Here is a 16890-nt window from a genome sequence, read left to right as displayed (position 1 = left end):
CTTCGACAAATAGATTGTTGTAAACATTAATCAATACATTAATTAACATATTTTAATTTATAATAGTTTAGCATTAAATGATATGTTGACAGTTATCAACAAATTAACATCTTAACATAATCGTTAATAAAGTATTGAGGGTTAAAATGTGTTCAGTAATCGTTCGTAAAGTATAAACAATAACTATTAAAAAAGGCCTGTAAAAACTTATGTACCCCGTCAATGACTAGCTTAAGGTATTATGCATATATATATGCTTTGTTTAGTATAAGTGTTTCAATGACATTGCATAGTTCCTTAAAAATTTTGTAAAGTGAGTCGCTTATGATTGGATATTGATTCCAGCATATCTTAATTTATTCAATTTTGCTGACTGTCGAAACAAGTTATTCGATATATATGATCTTCTGCTTTTAAAATGATTTCTACCAACTATTTTAAAAAAATTTATTCATTTATAGAAGTGAACGTAAAAATTGTATGTATATTCTATTCAGTTTCTTCTATTTACAAAATATTTAAATTCTGTTAAAAGATTTTAACACAGTCAGCAATAGTACATAAAATGTAAAAGATAGAGAAAATTTGTTAAATTCATTCAAATTAGTTAAATAATTTTAGCTGATAACGAAGTATGTAAGAAACATGCAAAATCTAATTGGTCTCAAAACTGTGATTTGATTAGCCTTCCCTTATCTTATTATCCTTGACCCTGTACTTGTTGCTATAGTTTTCCTTTTACTGCATACTTTCTGTCAATCATTGCTAGCAATAGTAAGGTACTACAGGAACGATTTATAAATTATATACACAAATAAACAAATTGCGCATACGAAAGTAGTTAGACAAAAAAGTCGATATAATTTTTGTACGTAATACACGACTTTAACAAACAGCAATTTTTGCCTCTTTCAGCCGAATCGAAAAAGAGACAAAAACTAGCAGAAGTTTTTAACATTTGCGAATAAACAATTCATAATTGCGAGCAACTTCATTTCGATTGATTTTCTAGAGGAATCACTAGAATGATATAAATATCTGTTTCTACGTATATAATTTCCAAATTTCATTAAGATTAAAAAAAAAAATTGATCAATATGCATGTTATTGGCATGCATGATAGAGCGAAAAATGCTTTTGCAATTGATTTACAGTGTAAAAAATTCAAACGAAAACTTCTTTGAAAATTTTCAAATCGTTTTAAACATATTTCAAAATGTTAATACTACTACACAGAGTCGATTAAAAACTTTCACAATGATTAAATAACTATCCTTCTACACTGAGAATTATTATACTACCATAGATAGCGAAGAATTTGATTATTCGGACGAGTTGTTTGTCGATGGGTATATGCCACATAATTTACTTAGAATCTATAATCCTTACGCTATGGCGTTGCTAGTGATTTTTACATCACATTGCACGATAATGTATATGATACAAAAGTAATTCATTTTGTACATACTTTCACAAATGAGGTGTCGATGTGCCCTCGTGTCGAATATATCATTGTATACGACATTCTTCGTTTTTTAATTTTCGCTTTTCTACCTTTTTTTCCTTTTTTTTTTTTTTTTTTTTTTTTTTTTTTTTTATTTCAGTCGTTGACCCAGCATCGAATTATGCTGTTTGGTATAGGATCCTAGAAAACACTAAAATTTTAAACATATCAACGTAAACACGTGTCGACGGAGTATCGCGATGTTCGTATGCCTTATTTCATCTCTGAGATACATGTTTCATGTTCTAATTTAGTATTTTTCAGGCCCTCGACCTAAATACCATATTTGTTAAAACAAATGTAGGATTTAATTGTCATCGACTATATTTTGAAAGCACCTACAAACGTGAAATCGTATTGCACCATCATAGTTCATTTGAAATAACGTTCCTACATTAGAGGAAGTTTATACAGTGACAAAATACACAAGCTACACTGCCACAATTGATACGTTTGCACCTTTTCTTTTTCATTAAATAGTACTTGGCACAACAGTCACTTTACTATATTGTTCATCTGACTGTCCAGTAGTAGTTTGTGGCAGTGGCTTTTCAAACCTCTCATGCTGTACATACGGCGATGACAATGTCGACGTTCTATGTTGATCTAGCTTTGGGTTTTCTGCTATGGTAACATATCCGGTACTCTGTTTAGTCGTGATAATTGATTTGTCCACGTCCAACTTCGAGTTTGGTTTTATACCACTGGTCTGCCAACATAGAGGATACACTGTTGTAACATCCTGTTCTGTTTCGTCATCTATCACTTCTGAAATAGGAGTTTCCGATTTTCCTCTTTGTTGTTGTTGCAGCATTTGGAATACAGAACTCGCGAGGACGTATGGCTGTGAACCATCAATTGTAGAAGTTTGAGGCACGGTAGTCTTCTGTGAAGACTCTAAGGTACCTGTTTGAAGATTTGACTTTTTAGACACTTCAGGAATTGAAGACACAGAAACATAGGGTTTCGACGAGGAATCCAATGTCGATGTTAAAGTGGTTGGGCTTGCAAAAGAAGAAACGAACGGTTTATTGCACGAATCAGTTAAAGATGTAACTGCAAATGGAGTAGACATTGTCGTGCTCTTTGTACCATCGATACTACTTAAAGTGAACGGCTTCTTCAGTGAATCAATTAAACCTGTTTGCACATATGGTTTAGAGGCTTTATCAGAAGTTGAAAATGGAGTCAAAGATTCTAGTTTTGGTTTGTTCGATTCAGCAAATGTTAACTCATCTAAATCACGTAAAGTATCAATAGTTTTCTTATCCTTTTGTTTCTGTTCCAAGGATGCTAAAGTTATATATGGGTTTGTAGGCTTGGCTTCTGATTTTATAGGTATTAGCGTGTTCGCAGTAGATTCTGTTAAATCACTATCATCCTCAGATTTCGATTTTACAGACTTAGGAATTGTTCCTATAGTACTATATCCACCTGCAGTTGAAGTTTCCTTTGGAACAGGACTTGGGTTACTGGATAATTCTTCTGAAGATGGCATACTAACATAACCAGTTGAAGACCAAGTATGTTGCGAAGTAGTATAGCCTGTACTGTCAGTTAAATTAGGTGTAGATCGTGCTAAAGATAATGTGTCTCCGATGATGGGCTCACCGGATTTTGCAACTTTTACGTATGGTTCCCAGCGTGCTGTTTCTGTTGTAAATCCTGGCCTAGTAATTCCAACATTTCTTTGACGAAGACTTGAAGATTCCCAAGCTGGTAGTGTTTCAAGCAACTTATTTGGTGATACCGGCATCGGATCTATCTCTGTACCACTATCACTTGAAACCTGTGAGTCTGATGTTAGTGAAGAAGTAACAGATTCTTGCCCACTTGAGCAACCACTAGAATCAGCAGAAGATTGTCTTATATGTTGCTCGCCTACTTTTTGAAGAAGCTTCTATAACAAAAATATATAAGATATAAATAGTAAATACAAACTTCTTATTATTGATACAAGTGATTAATTTTTATATACTGTACCATATTTGGTGCTAATCCTGGTGGTAATTTAACTCCAACATCTTGCATAGCTTTGCACTTTAACCACATTCTATAACAAACAGAAATACATATAAGTGAAGCTATATGAATTTAATAAAATATTTAATATTCAAAGGATTACTCATACCTCTTTGATATATGTGCAAGACAAAGAAGAATTGCCACAATACTAACACCTCCTATCACCCATATTATAACCCATACACTGAATGATGGTCCTGTAATGTAATAGAATAGTTATATCATTTTTATTATAATTCTTCCAAATAAAAAACTAATTAAAAAAACAAATATAAAAAAAAGTGGGTAAATACTTACCATCACTATAACAATTTCCCTCACCAGCTTCAGACCAAGGACCTCTTAAGTGTTCATTATTTGATGCAATATTAACAGCCCTTACACGAAATTGATATAATCTTTCTCGTCCTATAGTTTTACAGTCAGGAATAGGTAATTGAGCCTCTACAATATTTATCAAAAATATATTAATAAATAGGGCACGGCTATAGAAAATATATTTAATTTTTTTTAAATGTTACCTGTTCTAGTACTATTTTGTATTTCACCATCGCTTGAAAATATTTCATAATAATTTAAATGACCAGCAGGATATTGGGGTTTATTCCAGATAACAAACACTTGGCTAGAATTCATAAAGCGTACGACAGGTAAATTAATTTCTCCCGGTATTCCGACTTTCGTAGTTCTCTGAATGATAGGTGATTTTACACTGCAAGATACAGTACATGCTGCTACACTAATGTTATAATTTGTATACGGCAACAAGTATTTTAATTCAACGTGATTTGCTTCTTCAACTTTTTGTGCATGTCTATTATAATAAACTTCATAATAACGCAATACACCATTCATTGCATCTGGTGGTTTCCAAGTGATGTACATTGTCGTATTTGTTACATTAATAATTTTTATGTCTTGCGGTGGAGTTGTTGGTGCAGCTTCAAGAGTTGTATTGTATAAAGGATCACTGTGTAATCCTTCTCCACTTTTTGTTAAAACAGCGACGGCTAGCATATATGTTGTATATGGTTTCAAGTTATTTACGATGCCATGAATAATATGAGGATCGGCTTTTATCGTTGTATTAAGTTTCGGTCCCTTACAATTCAGATTATATGGTGAGACAATAGGACAGTAATAAATATTAAATCCTTCTACTATTCCAATGCGATCTGAACAATCTAATTTCCAACCAACTTCAATAAAATCAGAACCAATTCGATTTATCCAAACAGACTTCATTTTTCCAACAACTTTGTTATGTATTACAGTACATGATGCCCATACCATGCCACTACTACCTTTGTTCGTGTTTGCAGAAATCGCAAACTGATATACTTTGTCAGAATCTGGTACAGTCATATTATAAATTGTTGTATTTTTCGATACATGTACCCAGTCTAGATAACCAGTACACTGATAAGGACGATCGCGTTCATTATCGCACCAAAAAATTGTATAATTTGTGATTTTGGTATTCATAATGGGTGGTTTCCAAGATAATTCATACAATCCTCCATCAAACGCAATTTTCGTAAATGCTATAGGTTCATGTGGTATTTCGTATTGACTAGGTACAAAAATTTTAGCACGTTCTTTATTTGTGCCAACAATGTTTGTCGAAACAATTTCGAATCTATAATTGTTGAAACTAATTCCTTTAAATTTAGCATATGTTCTCGTAGTTTCGTTCGGAACAAGTGACAATTTTCGACCATTTTCTTCTACATGATCAACTTCGTACTTGAAATTATCACCATTTTCTAAGTATTGTGGTATAGGTTGCCAGTACAAATATACGTCTCTACCAGCACTGTTCTCCGCTATTTCAAAGCTTCCAATATCGGTTTTTGGAGGACGGCCAGGTACTAAAATATCAAATATATAAAAATATAAAAAATATGTTAGAAAATACTTATTACTAAATTAAAATTACGGAAAACATAACTTACATCTCGGTGGTGTTCTAAAAGTAACATCACTAAATTGACTCCATCTATCTTCTCCAGTTGCAACAGAACTTTTCATAAAAACACGTACATCATATACAGTGTTGGCATACTCTAATCCAGTAAGATTATAGTATCTTTTATACATGTGAATATCATTTACAATATTGATTACCTAATATAAATTTATTATTAATTATTAGTATATTACTTTCAAATAAACCAATATTTTACTATAGTAAAACTAAGAATTTTTAAACTCACCTGCCATGTTTTCTGATGATCCCATTGATTTTGATAGGTAATTCTATGATGTAATCCAGGTGGAAAATTTTGCATTGGAAAAGGCACACTCCAATGTAATAATGCACTATCAGACGTTTTATTAATAACTGATAAATTAGCTGGTTTTGCAGGAATAACTAAAACCATTTATATAATACTAAAAATTGTTCCACTAATATAATCTCAAAATTTAATGAAGAAATAATATATACAAACCATGAGCAAAATGATGAAATTTATATGTAAAACTAGCATTTCCTAGAACGTTATGTACATTTAATATAAATGTATAATATTCATAAGGCTGTCGATAAATTGGGCTAGTAGATGTATCCCATAAACATGTAGTTAATTTTTCATTTTTCTGTGGACATGGATATAATTTTCTACCTCCTGCCCTCCCTGGCAATTTAAATACAAGTTTAAATGTCGTTGTAACATAATTCTGAGCAGGTTCCCATGAGCATGTTATATTTTCCCAATTATGAGATACACAACTGAAGTTATGAGGCTCTTGAGGTGTAACTGTTAATAATTAATAAATGGTAAGTAATACATAGGTTACACTTTTTCTTTAAATTCTAAAAAATGTTATATTAAGTTCATTTATAAATAAGTCTTATACAAGAAGCCTTTTGTAATTATGATCTTATCTCAAATGATAGTCAAATATGAATTCCAAGATACAAAGCACATTAAGTGATATTCCAATAACTCTAATGAAAGCAGACACTGAATGCCCACTCTTGTTTTCATGAAATACCTTTTAGCTTATGCTGATAAGTTCATATCAATGACATGACTTAGTAAGATCTATATATATTATATGTTATACAAATTATAATATTTAAATTAAAGACTAGTTAATACAACTGTATTTAAAAAAGTACTTACACCCAACCACAACTTTATTTAAACAAACTGATATCAATTGCTTATTCTGTAATTTCAATTTACAGTAATACATATCATCTGCTGGTGGAGGCATTTCTACATCCAATGATATTGTAGTTTCATTAATAATTGTGATAAATTGTGGTTCCATTTCTTTTTGGTTACGAAGAAATACCAGATCTGAGATATTTTTGCCAGGAAATTCAGCATCCACAAATGTTTGATTTAGTATACAAAGTATTCTCAAAGGTTCACCATATTTAAGAACAATATCACCTTGTGGCCAAGTTCCTTGTGAAAATAATATTGTAAATTTAAGTTGAAAATAAATTTTCATTATTAAGTATATTACAACATATATCTTAAGTTAAATATTTAACAGAATATACAGTAATTTTGCCTAAAATTTTAGCCTATACTGTACACCTAGTGTATTAAATATAGATATATACATTTAGCATCAACACTAGAATTCCAAACAGAGAAGTAAGATGCAGGTATTATTTATAAACTCAACTGCAGTAGACAGTTACAAACACTTTAAAAGTATGAAATTAAATAACTGCATCTGTTTATTTAAATTTATGAATACATATATATGTTTCTACTAATTAAAAGTTAAAAAATTTTTTGTGAAACTTACTCCCAGGTGTTTTCAAGCCAACTGCACATTGATTGGAATCTGCACTGCATATTGTTGTGCATAATAACAAAATAACAAAAGGAATTAAAAATATTCTCCAGAAACAATTTCTCCACTGTGTACCAACTTTTTTTGTAATTAATAACGGCAACCTCTTATCTGTTCTAATTTTCCATAAATTATGTATAGAACACAAATAACTTTGTGAAATTTGTTTGTTTTGTTGACAATGCATTATATCACAATTACAACTAAAATTAACATCTTTCCTTAAAATACGATGATTAACTGAACTTATGCCAGATGAATAATTAACAGTTGTTGAAAATTCAATTGTGTCACATGGATCATCTTCTATCCTGTTAACGATGTCTACCTTCTGAAGGAGACTGGTATTTCTTGGTACACATGTACTATTATTTTCACATTTCTCTGAATCACAGCACAGAGTCTCTGTCATTCTATCTGTATTTAAACATCTAACAACATCATCATGCTTTGATGCATTTTTAAAACCTAATTGTAAAAACTGAAACATCTCTTGAAATTTTTTGGAATCTGCTGAGTTTGAAGTCATCTTGTGCTCCCATCACTGAAAAAATAAGAAAAGTATCATTTTTGTTATAATATATAATATACATCATATTTTACATGAATTAAAATTATTAGTAAAAATACAAATTTAACACTATATTAAATTAACTATCTAGAATCATGTATATCATGAATCATGATATGATTTATGGAAAATATAAATCATGAATATGATTTCAAAGCTAAACTATAAATAAATATTTATACTGTAAAAACTGAAGATATACTGATTAATAAAATAGAATATATTTCTATGTAATAAATTTAAATTATAACATATTACTTTTATATTTTAATATTGTACTGTCAATAATTATGTCATTTATTTTATACTATAAATGATTTTTATATACATTATATATAATTTTACTAGAACTAAGTATCAACATAAAAATATCTATAGAAATGGGAGCAAAGTATAATAATTTGTATATATATATAATTATAGAAAAATATATATTGGATAATAAACCATAACAATGTTATAAACATATGCTTTACATTTTATTCATGTAGACATATTGAATAATACTTTCGTATGATATGATCATACCATGCACGCATACCAAATGAATAAAAGAACAAACTAAAATCATGGAGATAACTCATTTAAATACAAAATTGTACAATAAATTATTCATTAAGTAAATTGAATATAATTCCATATATGGCTAAAACAAAATTTACAAGAACTTTGTGTGATTCCATTTCTGAATAAACTGTTATTTTTAATAAACATATGTTAATTTGTAATTTAATTTACGAACTTTTCAAAATTTTAATACTAGATTTTATTTTATAAAAGCTTTTATACATAGGAAAAATGCACAAATTATACAATTCAAAATTATATACACAACTAATAATAGTAATTTAAAAATAGTATACATAAGGAAGTGTTAAAACAACTTTATGTAAACAATATGTATGAAATTTTATCATTTAAAATATATTTCAGCACAATAACTTTAATTAAATCAAATAAAAGTATAATGAATAAAATGAAAATTAATAATATGCATATGTTTAATCTATTATATTTTTAATATATTTTTCGAATAATTATATTAAACATAAGTTGTTGTTGCTGTTGTTTACTAGAAAAATAATTATCAGAATAATAGGAAAGCAGATAACGAAACGTAATCAGTTATCACGGTCGTAGTGTAAGTGAGAAAGAGAAGAAAGAAAGAATATATATACGCATACGTATAGAATCACGTATATATAGCATATATCATTCGTATATAATTTAGTACAATACGGTAAGTTCTTTCGACTATAAGACTGTGAAACATTTTCACAGATATTTGAATCGTGTATCAAGCTAAAATTATTAAAATCATTTATTTACGAATATACACTATGTCCACAGCGTAACGCGTTCCATGTAGATACCCATACCTCGTATTCTGTCTTATTGCACGTATATGTCTCTGTGTGGTTGCACATAAGATTGTGTGTGATCTCACGAATGCTGATTTAATATACATAGTTGAAACGTATGAAACAATGTAATAAGATTCGTGTATTCTATATAATATAGAAAACGTTATAGCATATTTTAGCGCGTAGAAAATATGTATGCGATCAACCAGGAAAATTAGGCGATTAAAGAGCATAGGCTTATTTCACAGAGAAATCGACCACTACGACATATTTTGCGGGTGCTGGAAAAGTCCACAGCAGTTGTTCGTGGGTGCCACACGTTTCCAAATACTTACCGTCAGTAAGCAGTTGACGAATTTCTGCAGATCCCACATTGCACTTCCATGTATTCTAAACCGTCTCCACACTATTTCACTGAACTTACACTACGGGCGGTCGAACGTAAACCCGTTTTACCCGCTAGGTATATCTTCTGGTTACCGTAACGCGTTCAAGACTAATACTTGAGGTCTTGTAAACTGCTAAGGCAGTCGGCACGGTATCACAAGTTGCAGCTTCCATGCACGAGTCGCAGCCGCATAAATCGGCCGTGTCACTTCATATTTGCGAAAAAATTCTGTTTACATTCGCCCAGAGGGACCCAGGAATAAATATATATGATACACATTCTAGGTAAAATACTTACGATCAATCGACAGTGATGCCAACATGTCAATGATCCTTTATGAAAAATTGGGCGATACAGCAAGAACGATCGCATAAATATGTTATATAATTCGAAAAATTATAGTATCTCTATAATATTTTTAAATATAGTTTTTAATCATTTCAAAAAAGAATACGCCATAAAATGGATAAAAACGTACGTTATAAATGTTATAGTTTGACGACATTGGCTGACGTCATAAGACGTCAAGCACTGCATTCTTGGAAATATAGGCGCAGGCTTCACTGGTGACCGCGATATCTTCCAATAGGCGCCGTTTTTAAAATTCATTTAGAATTTCATTTTTAAGTATATTTTTTAGAATACTTTGTAATTGAAATATAAATCTAATTTTTTAATATATACGCTTCTATACCTTTAACCAAATTGATAATTATAATATGAAGTAAATTGGAGTTTCCTGAAAAATTAAGTTAGTTTTCTAACAGCTACATAAAATTTATTCATTTCTTACTGAGAAGCAAACACAGCGTTGTTAATTCTAGTTTATTATCGTTATGTATGTGAACAAAAATATGAGAATTCTATAATAAAATTCGGACAACAACACTGATCTTTCAAATTCATTTATCTCAAGGTAATTAATTTTTATCGATATTACTAATGTACATGTACAATATCAAATGTTTACCCGTAATAAATATAAAATATTTTGAGAAAATTAGGTAATTACATGGTAGTAATAAAATAAAGTAACACTTTTGATGTTACAGTACTTTCAAATGTAAGCACAGAGTACATAGATTATTAGTAATTATATGCAATATGTATTGGTAATATATAAAATTGCAACATAACTATAGAAGACATGGAATTTTTTAATGATGAAATTACAAAGATAATGAATACATTTGAATTGAGAAATTATTCCTTTACGAAGCTTATAATTATTAATAATGTCACATAATTTTGTAATGTGTATCTATATGTATATATTTACAATTATTTTAGACTTGTTGCACTATCCTACATAATATACAAATTGTAAATATATATGTTTGTGTGTATGTGTGATCGCGTGCGTATGCACGCACGTGTGTGTAATTATAAAAATAAACACAATAGCTATAATATAGGTAAACTGTGATCCATTTTAAATGCGTTTACCATTTTTTATCATTGATAAGATACACATAAAAATTGCATATTTAAGTAAATGTAAACAATGAAAATTTCACACACATATTCAAATTGTTAATACACTGCCCTTTTTTACATTCAAGAAGATTTAAAAATATAATCTAATTCGAACTTGTAGAATCCATTCATTGCATTTTATTAAATATTTTTTCCTAATCGATATTCAATAACTAGTAAAAAAATATATTTATTAGTCTTTTATATATTCAACACATTTTAATACAGCAAAAAAACCGAAAGATATTGCTTCTATAAAAAAAATTCATGCCAATCTCATTCACGGTTTCCTACTCATCGTCATCTGTTTATTACAAATGTCATTATGTAATCAATAAGGAAAAGATAATAGTTCGAACGAAAGCTTTAAATAATAAATGTAATAATATGTTCATTTCATATTGATCTTCTGCACTGCATTTCGAAATGTTTGATAAGTGCATTTACTTCTTTGGTTGTATCAGTACTTAATTTAATTATTGCTATACGCATATAATTCATACAATTATAATAAATATTATATTAAAACAAAAACAATATCGACAATATTCTTTTTCAAATGCTGCTCAAAAAATAAGCCAGTAAAGCATCAATTAATAAATTCAATGAGATTCTTCAGAAGTTGTATACACATACTTAAAAGTATACTATTTCATAATTACGACCATAATATATGTCGTGAATCTGTCAAAATATTCCTGAGTGTATACAATTACTATAGAGACTAATAAAACACTTAATTTAAATGATACTTTTCAGTCTGCGAGTTTTTTAGTTGAAAATTTATCAGTACAAAAATGTTTTCCTACACAGATATAAAAGTAGGTAACTTCAACATGTTTCGTGGGTATTAATACTATTTGCTGTTACAAATAGATTATACTCCATTAACATTTGCAATTTACCATATTTGTTTATATTAATTCATGTTTATATAATAAATTTCAGTACACAATTCCTGGTAAATTTTATAAAAAATGTAAAATCGACTAACAGTAAAAAATCTTGAAAATTTTTTTTCGTAAATCGATCTTTAATTCTATAGAATATGAACTTATTGTGAAAATATGTTATTATGTTTAAGTTAAATGCTTGCTTATCATAAATATCTATTTTTAGATGAACAGCAGTTAAGTAAAATAAAAAATCGGACTTTCTGACGTTTTTTAGGGTACACACCCATCTCGTGTAATTTCAATAAATGTCTGCGTGGGGTGCCCTCATCAATCGGTCGAATACTTATTTGGTCGATTGTGAGATTACTCTACAATGAAGTTCAATAAAAAATTTATAACTGCTTCATAAGCTTAAGCTTTTTACTTAGTAATTTTGTTATTAAATATGGAACACGCGTAAGGCACAATACTCTCAAGCTATCACACGTGTTAGGATGAATTAATATCTTTCCTTACAGGAATTAGATCATTTAAATACAGAGTTAGCACCACTCCAATTTTGTTAGAATGAGCAAGTATTGTTCCTATAAATTGGACTTCTCACAAGTCACATTCATAGCTGCAAGGAAAGTCATTCACATATTTCTTCCTTCAACTTAAAAGTATGTAAAACTTCTTATTTTAATTATCAAAACATTACAATTAATATGTAATTAATATTAATACTATTATAAGGTATAATTCATTTCATTGAGAATCAACAACCATGTCCACAGTATTCATATTAATATTGCTATACTGCAATATGTATAATTTGAAGCTCTGGTAGTCATGTAAATAATATTATCAAATATAAAAGCTGCACATGTGGGTGTTGTAAAGATTGATTTCAACGTGTCGCATATAAAAAGTATATATCTTACTACATACCTACATATATGTATAACCAACTCCATAAAATATACAATATAACACACTGTTTCCTGTTTGCACCAGATATTTCTGTACCAAATGTCATAGTACTGTAAAACAGTATTAATCTAACTCTCACTGCAATAAAACAACCTCTTGCAATCATTCTTTTCTTTTTCGTATTGTTTTTAAATGTTTTTTTTTTTATTATGGTACCTAATGTTAAACTCTGAAGCTTCAAGTAAAATTATGAAGGAAAGTTATGCAAGGGCAACGTTAGCATTAGTATCGTCACTTGCAGAAGTAAATATCGTTAATATTTTTAATATTAATGTGTTGTTATTTAGGATGGTTAATTTCATATATTCATATCGTAGAGGTGTGGAGGAGCACCTACCACTGAAGGCATCTGACAACCGCGTCGAACTAAAAGTCGAACGGATGGTCCACCGTTTCGTATAATTTCAATAGCTTCTGTATGTGTCATATTTTTAGTATTAATTCCATTTATTTCAATTATTTGGTCACCGACCTAAAATTTATATGAAAAAGCCATTAATTATATGAAAAATCATATTCCAATAACATTACACTTACTCTTAATCGATTATCGATAGATGCTGGACCATTTTCTGCAATTTGCAATACAAATAGTGGCATATTTTGAAATTCACGTCCTCCCCGAATACTAAAACCAAATCCTCTGGTTCCACGAGTTAATTCAACAGCATGATATTGACCTCCATCTCCATCACATGTTGGTTCATCCTGAAGTAATTTATTTAATACTGTATTTTGTGGATCACATATTAAATTTAACTGCAGTTGACTTCAAAGTTAAATAATACCTTTTGAGATAAAGACGTATTACTACAACAATCATCAAGAGGGTAACCAATTGTCAATGTAACAGAATAACCCGAGTCTTTAATTAAATTCACAATGTCTTTATGACAAACATTTGTAATATCTACATGATTAACGGCAAGAATATGATCGCCAACATTCAATCGCCCACATCTTTCCGCGGGTGAACCTTCGATTATTCTACCTATCGTCGAACCGGCTTTATTAACTGAAGAAATGATAACAAAACCAAAACCTTCATTTTCCATTCTAGTGACCGTCACATCATAAGGATACTGTAGATTTATTTGTCTATTATATGGAGTTTGAAGATTTTCTGGAAGATGTTCTTGAGTGTTAATTCGTCGACGAATTCCCAATGTGACTCTACCATTTTGAGCGGCGGCTATCATCAACTGAACAACGTGATGATGTGATGAATTCATAACACTCTCACCATCAACTGACATAATTAAATCACCTGTATTTAGTCTGTTATCTAAATCTGCTGCTCCACCAGGTACTATATGTCCAACTGAAACCTGCTAACAGTTACATTATCAATATTTCTGATTTCCTTTAAATGAAGGCATAAGCAACTTTCTAACTCACTTGAGATCCTTCCTCAGTACCACCAACTATTCTAAATCCAAATCCTGTATCCTGTCTTACTAAAGTTACCAATGTTTCTATCCATTCTATATCAGGCACGATTGGACATACTAACTCGTTACTATATTGAGGATATCTAAAATATAAAAAATAGTGTTTATATTTTGATGCAGATTGAAATATATACCTAATGAATTCAAACTATTTACCGTGGTATTGAACTGGAATGTGGTTGCTCATGCTCAAAACTAGTAGTTTCTTTTCGTTTATCCCATATTTCACCAGTGTCAACATTTTGTTCTTGACCTATAGAATAAACATTGTAATCTTGTTCACTATATTGAGAATGAGACTGTGATGTATACAGGTCTTTATAGTAATCTGAATGTAAACATCCATTTTGTTTTAACATGTTATCATGATGAGGTATATCAATAGAATATACATCATTGTTTATGTTTAATTTTTCATTTGTAACCCAGTCTCTCTTTGCACCATTTCTTACAGAATCGTCATCTAAGTTTGTCATTGTAGCAAAGTTATCAGATAAATTTGTTATATTTGCTTTATATGGATCATTATAATACATGCCATGTGTGTATTCTGAGTATTTGTATCGATTATCTAGAGGATTTAGTTCGTTTTCACTTTGTTCATTCCAATTTGACCTAATTGCACCAGGTGGGGACTTTGGGCGATTCCTAGTATCAATAAGTGGGGTTTTTGGACGACTTGGGACAACAGTTTTTGTCTGAGTGCTATAAATGTCAGCTGTAGGTGTTTTACTTCTAAAGAAATCTTGTGAATTTTTTTCTTTTTTTTCATTTGATTTTGATGTTGTTCTTTGCACATGTATTAATGCTTCTTCATTGCGAGAACAATCTTTTAAAACTTGTACCACTTCTGAATGGCACATATTTCTCACATTAATATCATTTATGTTGACTAAAATGTCACCTTCCATTAGATTTTTACAACGTTGACGATCTAAAATCTTTTTAACTTTCTGACCATGAGCAGAATCTGCTATTGTAAATCCAAATCCCATAGTACCTTTTACAATCGCAATACTGAAAAATTCTGGTTTGGAAGACATTGATGAGTCTTTACAATCATTTAAATCACTGCTTTCGGATAATAAAATATCTGTGCTACTAGGTCTTTTAATTGTATTAATTTTATCCGAAATACAAAGATCTGGCATTGAGTTGACAGAGGTTGTGGCAAGATTTTCACCATTTTGAAGACTATGGACTGGCAAAAATGTAGTATCCAAAAAATTAAAACGACCATTACTTTGCAAAGCAGGATCCAAATCCATGTACATTCTAGGATCTTCTGTTAAAATATCTGAGGAAATAAAATTTATTCTTCTAGAAAAAATATACTATTATTTAGTGAAATTTTTACCTGGTGCATTAACAGCAATAGTTGTAACAACTTCTGTGTTTGGATCATTTGGGTCAAATGGCAATGGATAACCACGACACACTTCCAGTGTAACAGTTTCACCACTGCTAATTGATTTAAAAACATTTACCATTTCATTATGTGTAAAACCCAAAACACATGTGTCATTAACATATACTAAGACATCCCCTGTAATAAAATTTCGAATTTGAAAAATTTATATTGTATGATACAGAACAATTATTTTATATGTAACTTTAAATATTACCAGTTTGCAATTTTCCATCTAACCATGCTGGGCCATTTGGCACCACACTTTTAATTTGTAAAAATTCCTCTACTGAATCATCTCCACCAACAATTGTAAACCCTAATCCTCTTGAACTCTTTATTAAAGTTGTTCTTATTCTCTGGCCTTTTAATTTGTCAGGATTTCTTGTAAAATTAGGACTCTTTCTTTCTCCTGAATTTTGTTGTGCCCGTTTTGCTTGCAACACAGGATTTTCATATTGAGTTCTACGATTTACATGGTCAATAAAGTATGTACCATAAAGAGTATCATCTATTTTTTCCCAACCATAAGGTAATTCATCATCTAAACATTCTTCAAGAGATCTTTTTTGAAATTTAGATAAACGTGGATCTAACCAATGAGATGTACCTGTATTGTGACTGTGAAATATAATATAAGTATTTTAAGCAATGGTATAATAGATATTAATTTTCAATGGCATATAATTTATATTATATGTACTCTATAAAATAAACTTCTCCTGTATCTGTGTAAGCTTTCTCCCAATTTGATGGTAAAGGTCCTAATTGATCTTCTGTAGCTTGAGTACGATTTCTATTACTTTGATCCTGATTGGATATTCCTGTATTTTGTTCAGAACCTGGATTATACAAATATGTAGGTGGAATACGATGATTAGTTTCATCATTTCCACTAATTGCTAATACCTCTTTGTCCATGCTTTCTCCTAAAATTACACATATTGTAGAAACATATAACACATAAAGAAAGATTTTGAAAAAAAAAAAAAAAAAAAAAAAAATAATTTTTT

The 16890-nt window shown here is 29.9% G+C and overlaps 2 protein-coding genes across 8 annotated transcripts in view; both read right to left on the bottom strand.

Annotated features, from left to right (window-relative positions):
* Positions 1-1333: 1333 nt before the first annotated feature.
* Positions 1334-7880, bottom strand: dome (cytokine receptor domeless). Of its 2 annotated transcripts, none has more exons than XM_017910584.1 (10): positions 7304-7880; positions 6661-6951; positions 5983-6291; positions 5746-5903; positions 5485-5656; positions 4051-5400; positions 3827-3973; positions 3636-3726; positions 3488-3557; positions 1334-3404 (listed from the first exon to the last, which is right to left on the bottom strand). In XM_017910584.1, the coding sequence occupies exons 1-10, from the start codon at positions 7878-7880 to the stop codon at positions 1977-1979; spliced, it is 4593 nt and encodes a 1530-aa protein (XP_017766073.1). In that variant the 3' UTR covers positions 1334-1976. The 2 variants fall into 2 exon arrangements, with proteins under 2 accessions (XP_017766073.1, XP_017766074.1); XM_017910585.1 differs by having other exon boundaries at positions 1334-3401.
* Positions 7881-12249: 4369 nt separating this feature from the next.
* Positions 12250-16890, bottom strand: part of LOC108555030 (membrane-associated guanylate kinase, WW and PDZ domain-containing protein 1) — a 6031-nt gene continuing 1390 nt past the window's right edge. The window contains exons 3-12 of one of the 6 annotated variants that reach the window (XR_001890740.1): positions 16581-16806; positions 16095-16498; positions 15827-16015; positions 14626-15766; positions 14417-14552; positions 13807-14349; positions 13556-13726; positions 13356-13490; positions 12977-13096; positions 12355-12414 (exon numbers count right to left, since the gene is read on the bottom strand). Coding sequence is in view for 5 of the 6 variants with exons in the window: in XM_017910504.1 (XP_017765993.1) it covers positions 12250-12414; positions 13356-13490; positions 13556-13726; positions 13807-14349; positions 14417-14552; positions 14626-15766; positions 15827-16015; positions 16095-16498; positions 16581-16806 (3110 nt within the window). In the remaining variant the exon portion in view is untranslated. Of the gene's footprint in view, positions 12415-12889; positions 13097-13355; positions 13491-13555; positions 13727-13806; positions 14350-14416; positions 14553-14625; positions 15767-15826; positions 16016-16094; positions 16499-16580; positions 16807-16890 lie in introns of those variants that run through there. The other 5 variants (XM_017910504.1, XM_017910505.1, XM_017910506.1 and 2 more) reach the window with 5 other exon arrangements.

This window comes from Eufriesea mexicana, unplaced genomic scaffold (assembly GCF_001483705.2).
Source record: "Eufriesea mexicana isolate 0111107269 unplaced genomic scaffold, ASM148370v2 scaffold106, whole genome shotgun sequence".
In the NCBI taxonomy this organism is placed as follows: Eukaryota; Metazoa; Arthropoda; class Insecta; order Hymenoptera; family Apidae; genus Eufriesea; species Eufriesea mexicana.
The sequence above is the reverse complement of the archived record's forward strand: the minus strand, read 5'-3'. Positions and strand labels throughout refer to the sequence as shown.

What these genes read in the sequence shown, in the direction of transcription:
- dome (XM_017910584.1), bottom strand. Translation starts at nt 7,880, where the DNA reads ATGACTTCAAACTCAGCAGATTCCAAAAAATTTCAAGAGATGTTTCAG. An exon ending in TTTTAGAACACCACCGAGAT is followed by an intron (nt 5,401 to 5,484) that starts GTAAGTTATGTT and finishes TTGATATTTTAG; the next exon opens with TACCTGGCCGTCCTCCAAAA. An exon ending in ACAAAATAGTACTAGAACAG is followed by an intron (nt 3,974 to 4,050) that starts GTAACATTTAAA and finishes TAAATATTGTAG; the next exon opens with AGGCTCAATTACCTATTCCT.